The sequence below is a fragment of the Cervus elaphus genome, chromosome 20 (assembly GCF_910594005.1).
Source record: "Cervus elaphus chromosome 20, mCerEla1.1, whole genome shotgun sequence".
NCBI classification, from domain to species: Eukaryota; Metazoa; Chordata; class Mammalia; order Artiodactyla; family Cervidae; genus Cervus; species Cervus elaphus.
Genome location: NC_057834.1, coordinates 59,157,243 through 59,178,697, shown reverse-complemented (window position 1 = coordinate 59,178,697; position 21,455 = coordinate 59,157,243). Strand labels below are relative to the sequence as shown.

General features: G+C 40.7%; 1 protein-coding gene across 1 annotated transcript in view; it reads right to left on the bottom strand.

Annotated features, from left to right (window-relative positions):
• VAV3 (vav guanine nucleotide exchange factor 3) overlaps nt 1-21,455 on the bottom strand; it is a 412,159-nt gene that overhangs the window by 313,672 nt on the left and 77,032 nt on the right. The window contains exon 2 of the mRNA XM_043878931.1: nt 6,122-6,238. Within this exon, the coding sequence (XP_043734866.1) occupies nt 6,122-6,238 (117 nt within the window). The remainder of the gene's footprint in view (nt 1-6,121; nt 6,239-21,455) is intronic.

The following is a 21,455-nucleotide window of genomic DNA, read 5'->3' as shown; positions in this document are numbered from 1 at the left end:
CTTCGGCACTCAGCTTTCTTTATAGTCCAACTCTCACATCCATACACGACTATCAGAAAAACTATAGCTTTGGCTAGATGGACCTTTGTTGGCAAAGTAACGTCTCTGCTTTTTAAAAGCTGCCTAGGTTGGCCATAGCTTTTCTTCCAAGAAGCAGGCATTTTTTAATTTCATGGCTGCAATCACCATCTGCAGTGATTTGGAAGCCCAAAAAAAAATAAAGTCTCTCACTGTTTCCATTGTTTCCCCATCTATTTGCCTTGAAGTGATGGGACCAGATACCATGATCTTAGTTTTCTGAATGTTGAGTTTTAAGCCGACTTTTTCACTCTCCTCTTTCACTTTCATCAAGAGGCTCTTTAGTTCTTCTTTGCTTTCTGACATAAGGGTGGTGTCATCTACATATCTGAGGTTATTGATGTTTCTCCCAGCAATCTTGATTCCAGCTTGTGCTTCATCCAGCCTGGCATTTCACATGATGTACTCTCCATATAAGTTAATACACACAGTGACAATATATGCGGCCTTGACATACTCCTTTCTGGATTTGGAACTGGTCTGTTGTTCCATGTCCAGTTCTAACTGTTGCTTCTTGACCTGCATACAGATTTCTCAAGAGGCAGGTAAGGACTGGGGAAACAGACTCTTGGAGGGTACAAACAAAACCTCATGCACACCAGGACTCAGGAGAAAGGATCAGTGACCCCACAAGAGACTGACCAGACTTGCCTGTGACTGTCCAGGAGTCTCTGGCAGAGGCATGGGCCAGCGGTGGCCTGGTGCAGGGTCAGCGGCAATTGAGAGCAACAGTGCGTGCACGGGACCTTTTGGAGGAGGTCACCATTATCTTCATAGATAAGGAAACTGAAGCTCAAATAGGTTAAGTAGTCTTGCACAAGATCATATATTATACAGAATGTAACCAGAATGCAAACTGCAATCCAATTCAGAAATGACATTCTCCTACAAAACTATGACACTACCTTTTCTCAAGAACTTTTAAACCTGAATCCCCAACCCACCCTTAAGCTAATGCTCTAAATTCCTATAGAAGGTGCCTGTCCTAAACTTGAACATATAGAAACTACCCTATCACTATTAAAATCAACTGGAACTACGTTCAGCCAGGTGTGATTCTGTGATTCAAGAAAACATATCACCTTACACTTGCCAGGTGCTTTATAACACTTGAAACAACAGACGTGACATCTGTGGGTAGAGGGAAGCAGGCCCTTATATCCACCCAGAGCCGTCAAGGGAAGGAACTGACTTCATCACTCATGTGGACAGCAGCAGTCGCCTGATTTCTGTTACTCACTAGAAATGGTCTCATTAAAGAAAAATCCCATGTGTTTCCGCACTGTAAATGTGCCAACAGACAGCTCAGTAGGAGATATTTCCAAACAACAAAAGTGTTCATCAGACAATGACAATCTGAACAGAGGAACTGAAAATCTGTTATATGCAGCATGAAAGTGAGCCAATTTATAGATCCTGTTGCAACGTAAAAAGTAATATAATAAATAATTTCTAACATTCCTGGGGAGAAAGGATTTTTTAAATTACATTTCTGAAGCAAAGGTGTCAACTAACAAAATTTACTTTTTTTTTTCTTGTTGTTACTAGAAAGCCAGAGAAGGATCCAATCTTTCTGAAAAGACTTTTCACAAAAACACAAAAACATAGGCAGAAAGAGGTGGTGCAAAGTGAAAGTGTGAGTTGCTCAGTCCTGTCCAACTTTTAGTGACCCCATGGAATGCAGCCCACCAGGCTCCTCTGTCTCTGGAATTCTCTAGGCAAGAATACTGAAGAGGGTTGCCATTTTCTTCTCCAGGGCATATTCCTGACTCAGGGATTGAACCCGGGTCTCCCTCACTGCAGGCAGATTCTTTAGTCTCTGAACCACCAGGGCACATAAGCTCCACCAACCTAAGAGCAGAGGGAAGACTCAGCAGGCTCAGGCCAGGACTCTACCTCTGGTAGGAACCTTGTTCAGCAGCTGACCCTTGAACAACAGTGGGGAGGGGGTTGTCAGGGCATGGACCCTCCCCACAGTTGAAAATTTGAGTATAATTTACAGTCAGTCCTCCGTATACACGTTTCCTCCATATTCACAATTCTGCACCTGTGGATTCAACCAACACAGATCTGTAGTACTTACTGAAAAAAATCTGCTGTGAGTGGACCCAAGTAGTTCAAAACCCCTGTTATTCAAGAGCCAACTATATTTAATAACCCTCAAAGTCAGAATGAACTTTAAGACCTCTCTCTGCTGACTCATGAATGAGTTCAAGTTACTCAACTCATTCTACAACCCTGTTTGATTTTATAACCAATGTACTGAAAGTGTTGAGAACTTATTCTAATTTTTGTTGACATGTAAGTGTGAACTAATACTGTATTTTCAGTGAGTTAAGAGCTCAATACTAGAAATTAAAGGTGACGCTGAAAGGCTAAATTATCATAAGCCCTTCTAGAGTACCCAAACTGTATGCCCTTCACTATCTCATAAGCAAAAAGGAAAATTACTTATTCATGTGAACACACGCAGTATCCTAAATCTAATTCATGCAGTATCTTAAATCTTTCCTCTCTTTCTAAAGATAAAGCATAATTAATTCCAAGTGACAAATTGCTTGTGCTTTTTTATTTAATACATTCCTTTGGTTTTTCTCCTGTGAGTTCATCCTTTTCCTTAGGCAAGCATCAGCACAGCACTGAGGCCCAAGATACAGGCACAAACAAGAAAAGCAGAAGGCTGGGAAGTCAGAATTCTGAGCTCCAGATCTTGCTTGATCTCCAAGTAAAGCGACCTTGAAGTCACCATTTAACCTCCCCACCCCCCCGCCCCCGGTTTCCTCATCGGAAAAGCTGGAACACTTGCTTCCTTCCTTCACCAAGACTAATATGAGAATCAAATAAGCTCAGTGATCTAAAGCAATCTCCAAGCTTCAAAATGCTATTTAAAAAAAATGTACTGTTATTGCAATTAATACATTTCAAGGTGAAAAGTTACCAAACATACACGGATCCTAGATTCACTATTTGTATGAACGAAGGTAGACGGGGAACACACAGAGATTTTTTATTTTAAGTTAATGAAAAATTTTAATTACACTTCAAGGAACAGAGAGACACAAACTAACCTGTCTACATCCTGTTAAAATTGATAACCACAATACCAGAAATTACTTTGTCTCTAAATTAACGCTCTATTCATGTTTCTTAACATGACGGTAAACTTCATCAACTGTCCAAGTTTCACCACTTACAATCTAGGATCTGCAAATGGGTACAGTAATAGGACCTTCATATTTATTGTGTGCTTAGTCACTCAGTCATGCCTGACTCTTTGGAAACCTTTGGACTGTAGCCGGCCAGGCTCCTCTGTCCATGTGATTTTTCAGGCAAGAATATTGGAGTGGGTTGCCATTTCTTCCTCAAGGGATCTTCCCGATCCAGGGATCGAACCTATGTCTCCTATGTCTTCTGCATTGCTGGCAGATTATTTACCCACTGAGCCATTGGGAAAGTCCTGTATTTTCACAGCGGGATTGCTATGAGAATTGAGTTTATGCTTGCAAAGCACTTAGGACAGTGCCGGCCAAGGCAAACCTACTCCTGTGCAGCAGTGGAGAACCATTCATATCTGGGGTCAAACCACTGCTCCAATCTCTACTAGATGAAATGCAGATTTCAGACACAGGTTTGCTCATCTGTACAAGGAGGAAAACAGTACAGGTACTTACACCTCATATGAAGATTAAAAAATATATTTGAAGATTGGAAAGATACCTGCTACATCCAAAGCATTCAGTAAATGGTAGCAGTGGTGGTTTTGCTTAGAATAATAATGTTTAATAGTAGTAATACTAGTAAATTATTGAACAACCCCTTAAATTCTTTAACTTTCAGTAATTTATTTAGCTTAAATACAGTTCTGAAACAATAGTTGCATGAATCTTGGCTGCAGCAAAATTGTATGTGATTTTAAAATGTTAACAGAGGAATAAGTTCTCATCTGCAACCCCAAGTTTAATTCTGCTTCAGACTTACCAATGCCAAAATACTTTAAAAAGTCAGAACTACAATAATGCTTGAGAAACATATGGTTAATTCCTTTACATTTAACTTTCTATAACCTTAGCACTCCTACAAAACTTGCATTGTCTAATTAATCTAGTGTGCAACATTATTCCACTAAAACAAAGCCATGCATTTCTAAATAATTTTTATGACTTCCCAGTCTTTGTCAGCACCATTTTTGTTTGTGCAAATGCCAAAAAAAAAGAGATGAACTTTCTGAAAATCTTTTAAAAGTCAAGACTTTTCTTTCATTTTTCATTTCCCCAATTCATTTTCATTTTTCATTTCCCCAAAAAAGAGGAAGAAAATAAAGGACAACGGAAGAAGATTTTAAAAAAAATAAGAGGAAACGTCAAAGAATAGCAAAATATATCTTTCTAAATTGATAAGGCATTTTTGTGGGGCGAACAAACTAGAGAACTACCCACTTCACCAGGGGTTCTATCTGATTTCTCTCCATCTTCATGGCTCCACTTTATGGCCAAAGACAAACATGCCACCACCTCTTTACAAAAGGAGCTTTTGCTTTCAGTTCCTTGTAATTGTCATCATACGTTATCCTCCAACACATTGCTGGACCTCAAGACAACTAAATCACAGCTGGCCAGAGAAAAGAGGAATTCTAGAAACCATGTCCTTATACCTATTTCCTTTTGCACAGACTACTAAGCGGGCAGGTGGTCTGATGATGGAGGAGACTGCTGACATTCAGAAGATCACAAAGTGATCAAGAGCAAACCCAAGCCTTCTCTCTCCCTGGACAGGGGGACTTTCCCATGCTTGTTGCATGTCAGCATTAAATTTCTTACATTTCTGTTTCAACTTTGTACTATTTCTTCCCATTGCCAAGCAAACCAATCCACTGCTTGGTTTTTATTTTATAATCAAATATTACAATGTAAAAATCAAATGAAGTATCACTCTCAAACAGCCTTTTGATGAGATACTAGCATGTAAATCATAAGAGTAAGAGCAAATTTCTCAGTATTGTTTAGGTTTTTCCCTGCTTCTGTATCTTCATAATGCAATTACATCAACAGGGGTTATCTAACTGCCTGTATGCTTAATCACTTCAAAATAAATGAATGTAACTTTTGATAGGATGATTCCTATCCTTTTTCTTTCCATTCTTTTGAAAGGTTGTCAACTATTATACACCAATGCTTGGTGTACATCCAATATGAGCAAATTAAAACCAATTTACACCTAGTAGAGAATGGACGTGTGGACACAGTGGGGGAAGGTAAGTGTGGGAAGAACCGAGCAAAGCACTGATATATGTGCACTATCACGTATAAAGTAGTTATCGGGAGGTTGCTGTGTACCCCAGGGGGCCCAGCCTGACACTCTGATGACCTAGAAGGGTGGGGTGGGGGCGGGGACAGAGGCTCAAGAACAAGGGGATACATGGATGATTACGACTGACTTGCACGCTGTACAGCAGAAATCAACACAACACTGTAAAGCAACTTTCCACCAATTAGAAAAGAAAAAGAAAAAAGAACCAATTTATACATGACAAATATCACTGAAATCTAAAAATCTAACATGTATCTGCTGAAATCAAGGCAACAACAGTTACTCAACAGCCTCACACATTTCAGTAATTTCATGTCCTCTGCAAGTCACTGACTCAAGTGTCAAAACAGAAAACAGAACATTCTCAGCTTCCAAATATTAGGTGTCCTTCAGTTTTGGAGAAGTCTGGAAGGAAAGAATACCAGTCCTCAGTTATGACAGCCCAACAAACTATCTAAAAGAAGGAAGACAGTAGTCCTGCTTTCTGAGATAACCAACAGGAAAAGTTGTATCTGGATAAAAGATTCCCCTTATACTGCTTTAAATAAAAAATAATAATAACAATAATTCTACTGTCATTTGTACATTTTTTTTGCTAAGCCACCTATATGTAAAATTTAATTAACTACATAGTGCACACACCACTTCAGTTACATGTCCTACTTCAAGATAAACAACAGTATTTGATAAAGTGTTCTCAAGTTTAAAAATACATTAAAAAATAAAAAGTAATTACCTTTCCGAAGTCACGGACATCAAACAGGTCAAATGCCTCGAACAGTTCACTCTTTCTCATTCCAAATGTCTCACAACAGGCTGTGAGGAATGTCCTTATGTTCTTCAAACAGAGAAACTAAGGAATGAGAAATAGCCATTAGTATACAGTGAATCATTCTAAATGCTACCTATCCTCTCTCACACCCAGAATGCTGAGAAAATGCCAAGGAAGAATCCATCTGCTCTTGAGGGTGTTTTCCATTACCCTGCCAGCAATATTTAGTGATTACCCACTCTCTCCCAGGCACCGTGACACAGCTGTGAACAAGGAAGACAAAAGTCTGCCCTCATGATACTTACAGTCTCATAAGAGGAGACAAACAGGAACCAACTCAGCAACAAAAACAAAACAGTAACTCTTTTTATTTTTGTATGGTGGTAAGTGCAATAGAGAAAACTAAAGCCAGGAGAAGGGATCAGGAGTCCTGGGGTGGGTGGAGGGAGCCTCAGTGAGATGGTTAGAGGAGTCAGCGGGAAGAGGAAGGATAAGCAGGGAAGCTGTGAAGGTGGGGAAGGAGCAACCATGCAGAATTACAGGACAGAGTATTCAGCATTAAGTAGCATCCTATGTCAAGGTCCTGAGGTGGAAGCTTCTGAGGTTATGTCTGAGGAAGGGGCCAAGTTGGACAGAGCAGAATGGATGACAAAGAGGAAGGTAGGAGATGAGCTGGAAAGGCAGTGAAGTCAGATGAGAAAGAACCCTGCTGGACAGGCTTTTACTCTGACTGAGATGGAAAGTCACTGGATACCTTGCGACAGAACTGGGATACGATCTGATATTTTAAAGATTTTTTTTTCTTTCTTTTAAAAAAATTTTATTGAAGTATAGTTGATTAACATTATTATATTAGTTTTCAGGTGTATAACAGTGATTCAATTTTATAGATTACACTCTATTTAAAGTTAAAATTTGTTGGCTATATTCTGTGTTCTGTACAATATATCCTTGTAGCTTATTTTTTTTCTAATAATACTTAACTCTATATTAAAAATACTAATACTACTATTCAACAAATGATCGATATAAAACATTTAAATAAAATTAGTTTTGGTAGTTTTGGTACTAAGTCTTTGAAAACTAATATGCTTTGTACACTTGCAGCATATTTCAATTCAGTTGTTATTTTTTGTAGGGGGAAGGGCTGTGCTACATGGTTTGTGGGATCTTAGTTCCCCAAAAAGGGACTGAACCCACACTCCTGGCAGTGAAAGCATCCTAAACACGGGTCCACCAGGGAACTCCCAGCGTATCTCAGTTCAGACCAGCCCCATTGCAAGTGCTCCACAGCCATATGTGGTTAACTGCTGTCATAATGAACACATGGTGCTAAAGTTTCAGGTGCAGGTGTGTAAACAGGCCCCTCTCACTCAAAATACGCACAGACGTATTGAGCTTTTAAGGTCCTCTGTCACGCGCCCCACCATGCAGCCAGGCTGGTCTCCTCCTGGCCCCTTTCTCCATGCTCGTTCCTGCCTCTATGCTTGGACTTTACCTTTCCTCTATCCAATAACCCTCTCTCTTTTCCCTTTTCTGTTCTAACACCCAGCCCAGCTGCTGTTCCATCTCCTCCTGGACTATAGCAGTTCCTACTGCTCTTTTTTCAAAGCTTTTATATATATATATATATATACACACACACAGATCAAAAGGGGTTGGAGCAACGTTAGAGAGGGTAACACTGGATAAGAAGCTATTACAATAATCCATCCAGGTGAGACACAGCCATGGGAAGATGAGGTGTTCAATTTTGACTCTTAATTGGAGATGCCTATTAGCCAACCAGTCCTTCCTAAAGGAGATCAGTCCTGGGTGTTCATTGGAAGGACGGATGCTGAAGCTGAAACTCCAGTACTTTGGCCACCTCATGCGAAGAGTTGACTCATTGGAAAAGACCCTGATTCTGGGAGGGATTGCGGGCAGGAGGAGAAGGGGACGACAGAGGATGAGATGGCTGGATGGCATCACCGACTTGATGGACATGCGTTTGAGTAAGCTCCGGGAGTTGGTGATAGACAGGGAGGCCTGGCGTGCTGCAGTCCATGGGGTCACAAAGAGTTGGACACGACTGAGCAACTGAACTGAACTGGATTAGTCATCCATGGGACATGGGACAGCAGACAACTGGATATATGAAGCTGGAGTTCAGGGCACAGGTGTGTACTCCAGACATCAACCTGAGTCTTCGGGGTATACAAAACATTTTTAAACCATGATATTATCTGATATGACTTTGACAGAAAGGAGAGGAGAGGAGAGAATCTGGGGTCAGGTCATCTTAAATCAGGAAAAGAAAAGGAGCCTGCAAAGGGGCTGAGGAAGAGGGACCCGGTGATGAAGGAGAACAACCAAGTGAAGAGGCTTTCCCTGAAGCCAAATAAGGAAGCCGTTTCTAGAAAGAAGGAGTGATAATCTGTGTCAGGTGCTACTGCTACTCAAATAAGATTTGACCAGGTGTTTTCCTTGAAATCTGGCTGTATGATGGTAATAGGTGCACCCTGACAAAAGCAGGTTCCATGTGGAGGACTGGGGTGGAGAAATGCTATATGGAGCAGCTTCAAGACACAATAGGAAGACAGAAAGTAAAGACAGAATATATCAATAGATTCTGAGGAGTTTTGCTGCAAAAGGAAACAGAGGATTGAGGAGGTCGTAAGCAAGAAAGAGAGGTCAAGGAAGGGCTTTTTAACAATGGAAGCTGTTTACAACATGTTTCTAGCAAGGGAGAGGCACAGTCACCCAAATGAAGTCCTTGAGTGGGCAAAGGAAAAAGGTCTGATGCTCAGGCACAGAAGCTGACCCTGGAGAACAGACTCAGGTCATCCACACCAACAGGGACAAGAGGTAAGGCAGCCACCATCACAACTTAACCAACAGAATTTACTTTCAGCATCTAAGCTTCAGATCCAACTAAGCAAAGGACACACATACTCCGAAAGTGAATTTCAGAAATAGTTGGAATGGCACACATTAAAAATAAAGTTACTAACCTCCAATAGGTGAGAAATCTATTAGCCTATTATCGCAACTTTGTTTAAAAAAAAAAAAAACACTGTCAACATTTTATTTTGTTGTTGTTTTCCATCTTGGTTTGTTTTTTAATTTGCAGAAAGCACATTTTACTTTTTCCACTTTGGAAACATTCAGGTTTTGCATGGGCTTAACCCAGACATAGTTTTACCCTTTACAGGAATCCTTCTTGAGGCTTAAATATTTCAGGAGGGGTTAAAACCACAGGGGAAACATCATAAACCCTTTGAAGCACAAAAGCAGCAGCCAATCTGCACATACAGTTACTGCTTTCATTTTTAAAAATTCATAAGAGACCTTTATGACACAGAATCACTCTGCATGTAGCTCTTCCACATAGAACTGCTTATTTACAGATTAAAAGCCTTGCATTCTGCCAAGACAGACAATAATTACTCTCTTGGGGATTATGCAACAGCGCTCTTGCAATATTTTTTACATAATTAAGTGCCCAACTCATAGCTCACCAAGGAACAAAGCATAATTGCACACGCTACCCTCTGAAGATTTCACACCAAACTCAAATTTTCCCCCGTGTCGGAAAAACTACAGTAGAGTTCCATTCAAGGGCTTTGATCGTTAATTCAGAAAAGTATTACTGAAAGCAAAAAAAAGAAGAAAAAAATACAGTCATCATTGAATGCATTACAAGAGATCATTTAAAAACAGAACTTTCCCTAGCTTCTGAAATCAATCTTAACCTTATTTGCCCCTTAAATAATTCAATTCCACAAATATTTACTGAATTTGAAGAAAATCACTGGTACGCTCTGCATTTCCAGGCAGTCATCAAGTTTGGTCACCCTTTTATTTATGTATTTTTTCAGTCAACAGTTTTTGAATGCCTACAATGTTCCAGACACTGAGGATACTGAAAATGAATAAAACAAGCTTCTCTATTAATCACGGCTGGAGATTTTCATAGTTACCCCCAAACTGGCTAGTAACACTAGGATCACACTTCCGCTAATGGCTCTGTGCAAGCACAGAACAAAGTTGAGGGATGGAGGAAGCAGACCCTAATGTCATCACAGAAGCCCTGGATAGAGCTGGGCCTGCCAGCCCACCCACCCCAGGCTTTTGCTATGTTGAACTCTTTCCTTTTCCAGTTTTTTTTTTTTTCCCCCCAAACCAAGAGAAAAATTGAAAGAATAGTACAATGAACATTCCATTTACTCAACAACAATAACATACTGCCAAAGGGGCTTTTGTGTGCCAGCCATTTCTCCATTTATTCATAAAAATTTGAATGTGAAAGTAAGTTCAGACATCATGGCACTTCACTGCTAAATAACCCTACATGCATTTCCTAGGAATAAGGACACTTCCCTAAATATGTACAATACCACTATGGACCTCAGAAAATTAACAATAATTCCATATTATTCCATATCCATCCCATATCCAAATTTCATCAATTGCCCACCCAATGTCTTTTTAAACTGCTTCCCCCAACCCACACCCAGTCTAGGATCCAATTCAATTTTATCCATTATGCTTTATTTTTTGCAGTATTTTTAATCTAAAAATTTTTCTTTTTTTTTTTTCCATGACACTGATTTTAGAAGAGTATAGAACCAGATATGTTATAGAATGTCCCGCATTCTGGATGTGTCTAATTATTTCTTCATGGTATCATTGAATTAGTTCCCCCATCACTTATATCTCCTATGAACCAAAGCTACATCGAGATACAAGTTAAACAGTTTTGGAAAAAATATTTTATACTCTGAACTTCCTATTTCATCATATCAAAAGACACAAAATGTTAGGGTAACCCATTATTATTGACACTAGGCTTGATCACTTGGTTAAGATGGTTATTGCCACATGTATCTTTTATAAAGGTACAGGTTATCTTCTACATTAATAAATCCTGAGAGCAATAATTTGTTACCATGCAGCTGTTCTTTTTCCCAATAATTTTTCACCACTTTTCATCCACTGATAACCCTTGCTTTAATTACTCCATTTGGGACAGCAAAATTCTATCTTTCCTTCCACATTTATTGGCTGGTATTCTCACTGAAAAACAAGCTTCCCCTGCCCTCCTCCCTTCCTTTTTTTGAAATCTTTGCTTGTGTAACAATTAATTGCGATCATTATTCTTTTGGATGTTCAGACTGTCCTGAATTTGGCCACTGGGGGGTCTCTTCAAACTGGCTTCTGTGACCTTTTGACATGACTCCATTAGTCTTTGCTTTATTAAATCAAACTGTCCTAGGCCCACCTCATGTTTTCTCTGCCCAAGTTCTATAATCAGCCACTTCTCCAAACAGTTCCTTTTCAAGTTTTATAGTAAATGGTATTTAGAGAACAAGTCTGAGCATCAGGCTGTTCCCAAATTACATGAACCAATTACATCAAAAGAACCTGTAACTCCACCCTTTGCTGAAGCAATGTATCACCAGCAACGGGAAGAGTTAATGTAAACAAATCCTATCATTTTCTTTGTGGCACGCCTAAAAAGCCAACTCTTATCTCACACTGTTAAGAAAGAAAAAACTTGAGTTCACTGGAGACCAGTGAGCACAAGAGTTTCTTTATGCTTAGAGATGTTACTGGTCTTCGAAACACTGACACTTTGTATTTAGCAGCTCAAAACCTCTGCCTTCAGACCTGGTGTATGATGGGCAAAGACAAGTACATTTCATTATTTCGTTTCATAACCATATTTTATGTTTGACCAAAAATTACCTAACTTTGCTAAGTTTTTAGTACAAGTGTTAGTCCCTCAGTCATGTTCCACTCTTTGTGACTCCATGGACTCACTGTAGCCCGCCAGGCTCCTACATCCATGGAATTCACCAGGCAAGAATACTAGAGTGAGTAGCCATTCCCTTCTCCAGCGGATCTTCCAACCCAGAGATCAAACTCAGGTCTCCTGCACTACAGGCAGATTCTTTACCATCTGAGCCACCAGGGAAGCCCATAAAAGAGAACTTAAAGACTTTTCAGAATTTAGGATGAGGACTTTTAAAACCAGAATTAAATAACTCTAGGATTTTTAAAATATTAAATATATCCACGCATGATCGTTACAGAAATCAAGGATAGGCAAAAGGTTTCAATAGCACTTTATCATTTAACACATATTAATGAGGTGCCTTTTACGTACTAGGCATCATAAAACTTCGTAAAATGCCCCCCAGTTGGGTACTTATTTATTAAACACATATTAATTGAGTGAAATTGCCAAGAACTGAGTATTTTTTAAAAAGCAAGTATGATCCAAACTCTGCCACCAAAAGAGACCAGGCAGAGCATACAGACAAGGAAACGTGTAGTTACACAGCAACATGGCAAATGCCATGAAGAAGTCACTCAGAGGTCCCGCAGGAGCCCTGGAGTATCTGAGGCAGCTCTCTGGAGTAAGTGATCCATGAGACCCTGCAGGGTGAGTGGGCGTCAGTCACAAAAAGAGAAGGAGTGCTCAGTGTTCAGGGAGGGGAAGGGAACCTGCCAGACTCAGAGTGTGAGGATGTCCAGGTAAACGCACAGGATGGTATGAATATGAGATAAGACAAAGAATGGACTGGTGAGGACAGTGGAAGGGGTTCAGAATGGACACAACTCTAGGGAGCAGTGAGAGCGGGGCTGGACAGAGGAGCTGGGACTCACTGAGCAAGCCCAGAGGATGCAGGCTTTATCTGGAAGAAACGTCGAGGTTTTACATAGGCAAGTGCAATCCTCAGTTATTTTTGAGTGCTTGCTATATACCAAGTTCTGTGCTAAACGCTTACACCTTCTAATCTTCACATTAACTCAATCAGGGAAGTTTTTTTCCTTTCATATATACATTTAAACAGGTTTATGTAACTGCATGTGCCAAAGTAATGAAGTTGTAACTCAAAACCAGAGATTCTGGCTACAGAGCCTATATCCCTCACTGCTTATACTAGCTCCATCGTGTAGTGTGGAGAATTAACTGGTTTTGTTTTCTCTTTATTAGGGAGATTGTGTGAGGCAGATGAGATAAGAACAGGATGGTCTCATGTTCATATAAGGAAAAACTCACAGTGATTTGGATTAGAAGAGTATAAGAAGAAAGGGAAACAACCCTAGAAGGTAACATGGAAAAGAAATACCTGGTAATTGAGTGAATGTAGGTGGGGTGGAAAGAGTGAAGGAGAAAAGAATTCAGATTCATAACCATAGCTCCATCCTGGGAATTGCAAAGACAGAGAAGGGATTCAATGAAAAAGGTCACTTAGCAAATTAGGGAACAGGAAACAGGTGCCAAAAATTGAGTCAATTAATTCTGATTTTAATCTGGGAAGTCCTGGTATGGAGATATTTCACAGCCCCTCTCTCAGGTATGTTCTTTGACAAGTGACACATTCTAATGACACAGTCCCTGGTCTTCAGCCACGATGCTTACCCTCTCTTCAAAAACACATCAACAGCTTGCTTATTTACTACAGGTTGAAAAGCACTCGATAAAGATGCAGAAAACCCTTAGAGAGGAAAACTTGAGACCATCCATGTCTAAGACACCCTGAAAATTATACATCAGGCCAGAGCTCTCGAGATTAGACAGTTTCCTAACCAACAGCTATCACAACAGATGAAGCTAAGTGGCTTTTTACCTTTGTGGCTCCTGTTACCACTTCAATGCTATCGATACTGATGTTACAGAAAGAAAACATTTAAAGGTCACGCTGCTAAAATTCACAGTAATACGCTTCAAGACTCTCTTTTCCCTTTACTCTTTTTATAAAGTGTATGGTTTCCTTTTCCTCTATGTATGTAGAAACCACTTTGACTCTTCTCAATGAGACAAATGCAAACAGGATTGCTTCCCTTTTTCTTATCTGAAAGAATAAGCATGTACTTCTCTAAAATTGTTAGCAATATTGGACTAGTGTTAACTGAGGCTGCGTAACAGGAAAAGCCTCCACAGCTTATTATGAAATGAGTTATTTCAATCTCAACTGAGAAATGGTATCTTGTGGGAAGGTCAACAATTTCTAACACAGCTTCATAAACATGTAGACATGTTGACATATTGTAATTTTCATAGGAACCATCAGTAGACAGGTTGTCAGATAAAGTAAGAAGTTTCCAGGGTCTCATTTCTTTGAGGGACACTCATTACCTCATTTGAAGGAAAGTGTGAATTTGAGCATTTGGTCTAACTCGAATTATAAGTGGTCCTTAACAGACTGATGGGCAGTTCTGAAGGCACAAAAGAGACCATTATGAAGCTCATCCACAAATATTAAGGTAAAAGCAGAATTTTCCTTCTGGGCTGTCTCAGCTTAGACTTAGTCAAGTCTCTGCCTAGTACCCTTGTCATTCTAATTCCTCCCAAGTCCCCCCCTTTTGGAGAACTGCAGGCTGGAAGGCATGGAAGGGAAACCATAATAAATCAAGTTTCTCTCCTATTGGGGTTTTCTATTTCTGTCTGTTTTACCATATCCTCTCCTCTCTCCACTACATCTGTCTTTTAAGATTAGGTCAACTAAATCTTACATCTTCTGGAAATCTTTTTTAAAAGAAAAGAATAATTTGTACTTCTATGAGGACTTTATCCTTTCTGCTTGTGAGTCAGTAGGTCCCCATAGAAGGGGCATCATTCCCATTGTTCTTTGAAGACCATACTTACAGATGCCTTCTGAATAATTATCAAATAATTACACTGCACTTGGCATCAGTTCAGGACTGCACAATATCGTCCATTTTCCTCTTGGTCCTATTATTACAAATAAATGAAAACCCTAAAGGACACTCAGGAAGAAGGCCAAAAATGGAGGAGGGCCATTTCTCATCTCCAGTTTTGTGTTCAAATCTCTAAACTAAAACTGCCCTATTTTCAGTAAACTAAAAGCCAATTATTTCTGTTTTGATTATATGCTATGCTGCAATTCATTTTTAGAAAATAAGTTTTTTAATTGCTTAATCACAAATATAGTAATTTAGGAACACTGAAAGTTACACGGTTGTTTTTTTTTTTATTTTCTCCATGATGAGGCACTTTAATGGATTATATATAAGTACTGAAATGACAAAGTTCATATGTATAGGGCTAAGTTGTAAAAACATGTACATCCTACATATTCTGTAGCAGCAGGCTCACACCTGTGATAATAACTATCTGGACTATATCTGTTTGCCCAACCAGTGATACATGAGAGAACATTTTTGAGAGCAGAGACTACATTTATTTCATCCATGTATCTCCATAGCTTTTCTTCTTTCAGTGTTTTTAACTGGAGAATAATTGCTTTACAATGTTGTGTCAGCTTCTGCCATACATCAGTATGAATTGGTCACAGGTGTACATATGTCCCTCCTGAATCCCCCTCCTATCTCCCATCCTATCCTCTCCACCTCATCTCCCACCTCAGAGTTGTCACAGACCCCTGCATTGAGCGCCCTGGGTCACACTGCAAATTCCCACTTGTGATCTGTTTTACATATGGTAATGTATACGTTTCCATGCTCTTCTCTCAGATCATTCTACCCTCTCCTTCCCCCACTGTTCTCCATGTCTGCATCTCCACTGCTGCCCTGCAGATAGGTTCATCAGTACTATCTTTCTAGATTCCATCCACATGCATTAATATACAATATTTGCCTTTCCCTTTCTGACTTACTTCTCTCTGTATAATGGGCTCTAGGTTCATCCACCTCCTGAGTAGACTCAAATGCATTCTTTTTTCTAGCTGAGTAATATTCCATTATATATATATATATATATATATATATGTACGACAATTTCTGTATCCATTTACCTGTCGATGGACACCTAAGTTACTTCCATACCCTGCTGCTACTGCTAAGTCGCTTCAGTCATGTCTGACTCTGTGTGACCCCACAGCCAGCAGCCCACCAAGCTCCTCTGTCCCTGGGATTCTCCAGGCAAGAATACCGAAGTGGGTTGTCATTTCCCTCTCCAATGCATGCATGCATACAAAGTCACTTCAGTCGTGTCCAACTCTGTGTGACCCCGTGGACGGCAGCCCACCAAGCTCCTCTGTCCATGTCCTAGCTATTGTAAAAAGTGCTGCAATGAACACTGGGATACAAGGGTCTCTTTCAATTATGGTTTTCTCAGGGTATATGCCTGGTAGTGGGATTGCTGAGTTGTATGATAGTTCTATTCCTAGTTTTCTAAAGAATCTCCATACTGTTCTCCATAGTGCTGTATCCATCTACATTCTCACCAATAATGCAAGAGGGTTCCCTTTTCTCCAAATCCTCTCCAGCATTTATTGCTTATAGATTTTTTAATGATGGCCATTCTGACTGGTGTTAGGTGATAACTCATTTTAGTTTTGATTTGCACTTCTCTCATAATAATCAACATTAAGCAACTTTTCATGTGTTCATTGGCTATCTCTATGTCTTCTTTGGTCTGTTTAGGTCTTTGCCCCATTTTTTTGATGGGGTTGTTTGTTTTTCTGGTATTGAGCTACATGAACTGCTTGTATATTTTGGAAATTAATTCTTTGTCAGTTGTTTCATTTGCAATTATTTTCTCCCATTCTGAGGGTTGTCTTTTAATCTTGTTTATAGTTTCCTTTGGTGTGCAGAAGCTTTTAACTTTAATTAAGTCCCATTTGTTTACTTTTGTTTTTATTTCCATTACTCTTAGAGATCCTCACTTTTATAATGGACATATTTCTTAATAAATTGATGAATGTATGATGATGCAATTTATCTGCATAAAAGAAAAAATAATCATCACTCCTTGGTAACCAATGAACTCATATGGAAATTTACATTAAATTGTCACCATATCCTCTTACTTATGTTAATGTATCGATGTCTTCATTATTAAATTACACCAAAAGTCTTTTTAGAAGTTGGTGATTTTAATAAATATAAATCAATTGAAGACTTTAAATTAGTAAGCAGTTATGTTCATAAGCATCATCTGGGTTGCCAGCCCAGATGATGATGTGTATTCCGTGGTGGTCTGCTAACTAGTTTTCAGGGTCCCTGGCCAGCTTCATCACACGCAGACACACACACACACACAAGCCCTCTGCTGCTTTCAACAGCTTGTCTTCATCAGAAGAGGCACTGTATCCCTCTCCTTTGGCAGGAACTTAGACTTTTAGTTTCAAAGGCTTACTGTCAACCCTAGAATTAGTCTTTGTACCCAGAAACAAAAAGGTTAATAAACAGCATCTTTAATCCTCCTTATGTGTTTCTAGTCTTTGCACTAGAAAACCACGGCCGGGATGTGCAGAGGTCAAAATTAGCCTATTTTACTATGTCCATTAACCTGCTAATGAAAGCAGTACACGCTATTGCCTCTAATGAGAAAAAGTAACCCCCAATCACATTTTCACCTGGAACACATCTAGCCTGAAGCACACAATGAATGGTCCAGTCTGCATTCCAGAGAATCCTGTCTTGCAAGGTTTCTTATTACAGGTACAGAAAAATAGGCATTTCCTTCTGCACAGGCCATTAAGGGACAGTAGCTATAAGTCAGGATTTTTATATTGGCACGAGCCGTCACAGCAATAGCAGCAGGGGCAGCAATACCAGTGGAATGGAAGCCGTGGTTGTGGTGCAAGTGGCAGCAGCAACAGATTCAGCTGAACAGCCAAGAGAGTCCCGCCCTGTGAAGCAGGAAGTGACAGCCACCGTGACTGGGTTACACCAGGGCCGGCAGCCAAGGTGGGTGCTGAATGAAAACAACATTCGTAAATGAGGGAAAGTCTTGGGGTGACACAAATTAGCGCTGCGTTTAGCAATGAGCCTTGGAAATCCATTAACCCAAGAGAATGGAAACACAGTTTAGTGTGGGTCTGATTGAAATGAAAAAGCTGTATGCAAACAGAAACAAGGATGTCTAACTGCAAGCACCACCCCATATAGCCAACCAGCTGGGATGCAACCACAGAACCCTCCACACTTCACCCAAGCACGACTGAGAAGTCCCCACGGAGCCCCCAGCTCTCCACCCGCTCCCTGGCATGGCCAAAGCAGGAGTGAGGAGCCAGAGATGCCACAGGGAAGGAAAGAGTGGAAGGGCGAGTGAGCCTACATCTCTCCCTCCTGACTCACTCTACCCTGGACTCTGCACTGGGTACTGTCATAATTGCGACTTACAGATGCAGCTACTGAGGCTCAGGGAGTGAAATAATGGCCTCTAAGTCTCCTGGTCAGTAAGTCAGAGAGCAGATTTCACAGCGAGGTTGTGACTCCAAAGACCATGCCTCTAACAACTATGATCTTCTGTCATAGCAGACTCTGCTCCAAGTCAGGGAACTGGGAGCCACGGCTCCAGCCCTCCAAGAGAAGACAGTCCTGTGAAGCAGAAAAACAAATGCACAAAAAGCGTACTGCAACCCTCAACAGTTAAGTCCAGGGGCAAGCACTGGCTTAGTAAGAGCACAAGGGAAGCGCTCCATTCCACGAAGGGGGCAAGCTGAGATTCATTCCTCCAAGGAAGTGGCTGAATTGAGTGCCAGAGAAGGAAAACAAAGTCATGAGAAATGGTATGGTTAGAAGCAAAGGCCTGGCCTCTTGGAAGAAATGCAGAAAAATCACATGGCCTCCACAGCGAGTGCAAGCAAGAGAGCACCAGTGATGAATGAGACTGGGAAAGTCGGTCAAGACCAGATCCCAACTGGGTCTCGGAACTCATTTCTCCAAAAGAACATGGCAGTGCCTCATAATAATGCATATAACTCTACAGTGAGTAAAACTACATGCCCAGGTATAGCATGAAGCACATCCATGAAGAATTTTAGTTAATACACAGCAAGGGGCTTCCCAGGTGGTGCAGTGCTAAGAACCCACCTGCCAATACAGGAGATGCAAGAAACTCAGGTTCAATCCCTGGGTCAGGAAGATCCCCTAGAGAAGGAAATGGTGAGCCACTCCAATATTCTTGCCTAGGAAATTCCATGGACAGAGGAACCTGGCAGGCTACAATACACAGGGTGACAAAGAGTCAGACAAGACTGAGCATGCATACGTGCATATAGTCCTATGAGGAAAACACTGTATTTCATTTATCCATAAGAAATTGAGACAAAATAATCTAAGGTCCGGGTAGCTAACAAGTAACAGAACCATATCCGAGCACCGTCAAGACTCTTCCCTGGACACAGTGTGGCCTCTATATTGCTCGTGGTGTGAGGCTCTACAGGAAGGTGAGGACCTGACTACAGGCCCCTAGGCAGGAGAAGGAAATGGCAACCTACTCCAGTGTTCCTGCCTGGGAAATCTCATGGACAGAGGAGCCTAGTGGGCTACACTCCATTGGGTTGCAAGAGTTGGACATGACTTAGCAACTAAACCATCACCACCACAGGCCCATACAACTTAAACAGACTTGGGTCTGCCCCAAAGAAAGCCTAGGAGAACATTACCCCACAAGAAAGTATTACAGGCACTTCAACTGTTGGACTTCCTTCATCCTCCTTTGCCCCCAAAGTTTTAAGAAATGTAAGAGGAAGACTGAGTTGGGTTCTGCACAGTGGATGATTTCCAAAAATGCTTCTGTCTTCCTACAAATCTCATTCATCTCAGTTTCTATAGTCTTGTACTTTCTCCCTTCAATTCTGCCCATGCTGGAAATTCTGTCACACTGTTTCCCACAGTTCATATTCCCCTAACACATATCCCAGACATCACACTTTTACATCTGCCACTGCACTGCACCAGTATTCAGTATAAACTAAAAACAAAAACATACCTATTCTTGGGGAAAACTTTTTAAAAAATGAGAATTTTCAAAATACAACAAAAATGTACCTGAAAGCATTACATTAATAAATGTACTACCAGTTATATTTTTTCAAAAGCAAGAAAATAAGCTCAAGTTACCTTCCTTAAATACAATCTATTAAGTTAAAAAAGAAACAGATGGCATATTTGTGATTTTTCCCGCCCTTGGCTGTGACCAGGGATTGAACTTGGGCCATGGCAATGAAACTGCCAAATCCTAACCACTAGACCACCAGGGAACTCCTGTTAGTGCTTTTTCCTGAGTGTAAGAAAACTTTCCCTGCAGGAGCACCCACAATACAAGGCTCTGGACCAAATCCACACTTGGTCAAGGTCAGAGCAGCAGCCTGGGGCCCCACACTTCAGTGTGGGGGCGCTACTAGCCCAGCCTGTGAGCAGCAGTCACAGTGCCTGCCAGGTAACATAGTTCAGGAAAGCTGTGGGAAGCTGATTTCTAACTGATCACTTCAATCACGGGCTGAATTTAGTACAGATGACCCTTGAACAACACAGGTTTGAAGTGCATGGGTCCACTTATATAGGGATTTTTTTCTTAACAGTAAAAACTGCAGTACTGCATCATGAATGGCTGGTTGAACCTGAGGGTGGGGAGGACCCGAGACACAGAGGAATACCCAAGGGTAACAAGGAAATGCCCATAAGGAGGAACCTTGGATAAGCAGAGCCAACTAGAAGTCACATATGGATTTGACAGCAGGGAGGGTCAGTGTCCCAATCCCTAAATTGTTCAACAGCCAACTGAACATTTTTTTGACTATACTGACCTACCAAGTGAAAGTTGTTAAAACAGAAATATCAAGTACACTCTTACAAAGGCTAGTGGAGGTGATGGAATTCCAGTTAAGCTATTTCAAATCCTGGAAGATGATGCTGCAGTGCTGCACTCAATATGCCAGCAAATTTGGAAAACTCAGTAGTGGCCACAGGACTGGAAAAGGTCAGTTTTCATTCCAATCCCTAAGAAAGGCAATGCCAAAGAATGCTCAAACTACCACACAATTGCACTCATCTCACACGCTAGTAAAGTAATGCTCAAAATTCTCCAAGCCAGGCTTCACCAATATGTGAACTGTAAACTTCCAGATGTTCAAGCTGGTTTTAGAAAAGGCAGAGGAACCAGAGATCAAATTGCCAACATCCGCGGGATCATCGAAAAAGTAAGAGAGTTCCAGAAAAACATCTATTTCTGCTTTATTGACTATGCCAAAGCCTTTGACTGTGTGGATCACAATAAACTGTGGAAAATTCTGAAGGAGATGGGAATACCAGACCACCTGACCTGCCTCTTGAGAAACCTGTATGCAGGTCAGGAAGCAACAGTTAGAATTGAACATGGAACAACAGACTGATTCCAAATAGGAAAAGGAGTACATCAAGGCTGTATATTGTCACCCTGCTTATTTAACTTATATGCAGAGTACATCATGAGAAACACTGGGCTGGAGGAAGCACAAGCTGGAATCAAGATTGCTGGGAGAAATATCAATAACCTCAGATATGCAGATGACACCACCCTTATGGCAGAAAGTGAAGAACTAAAGAGCCT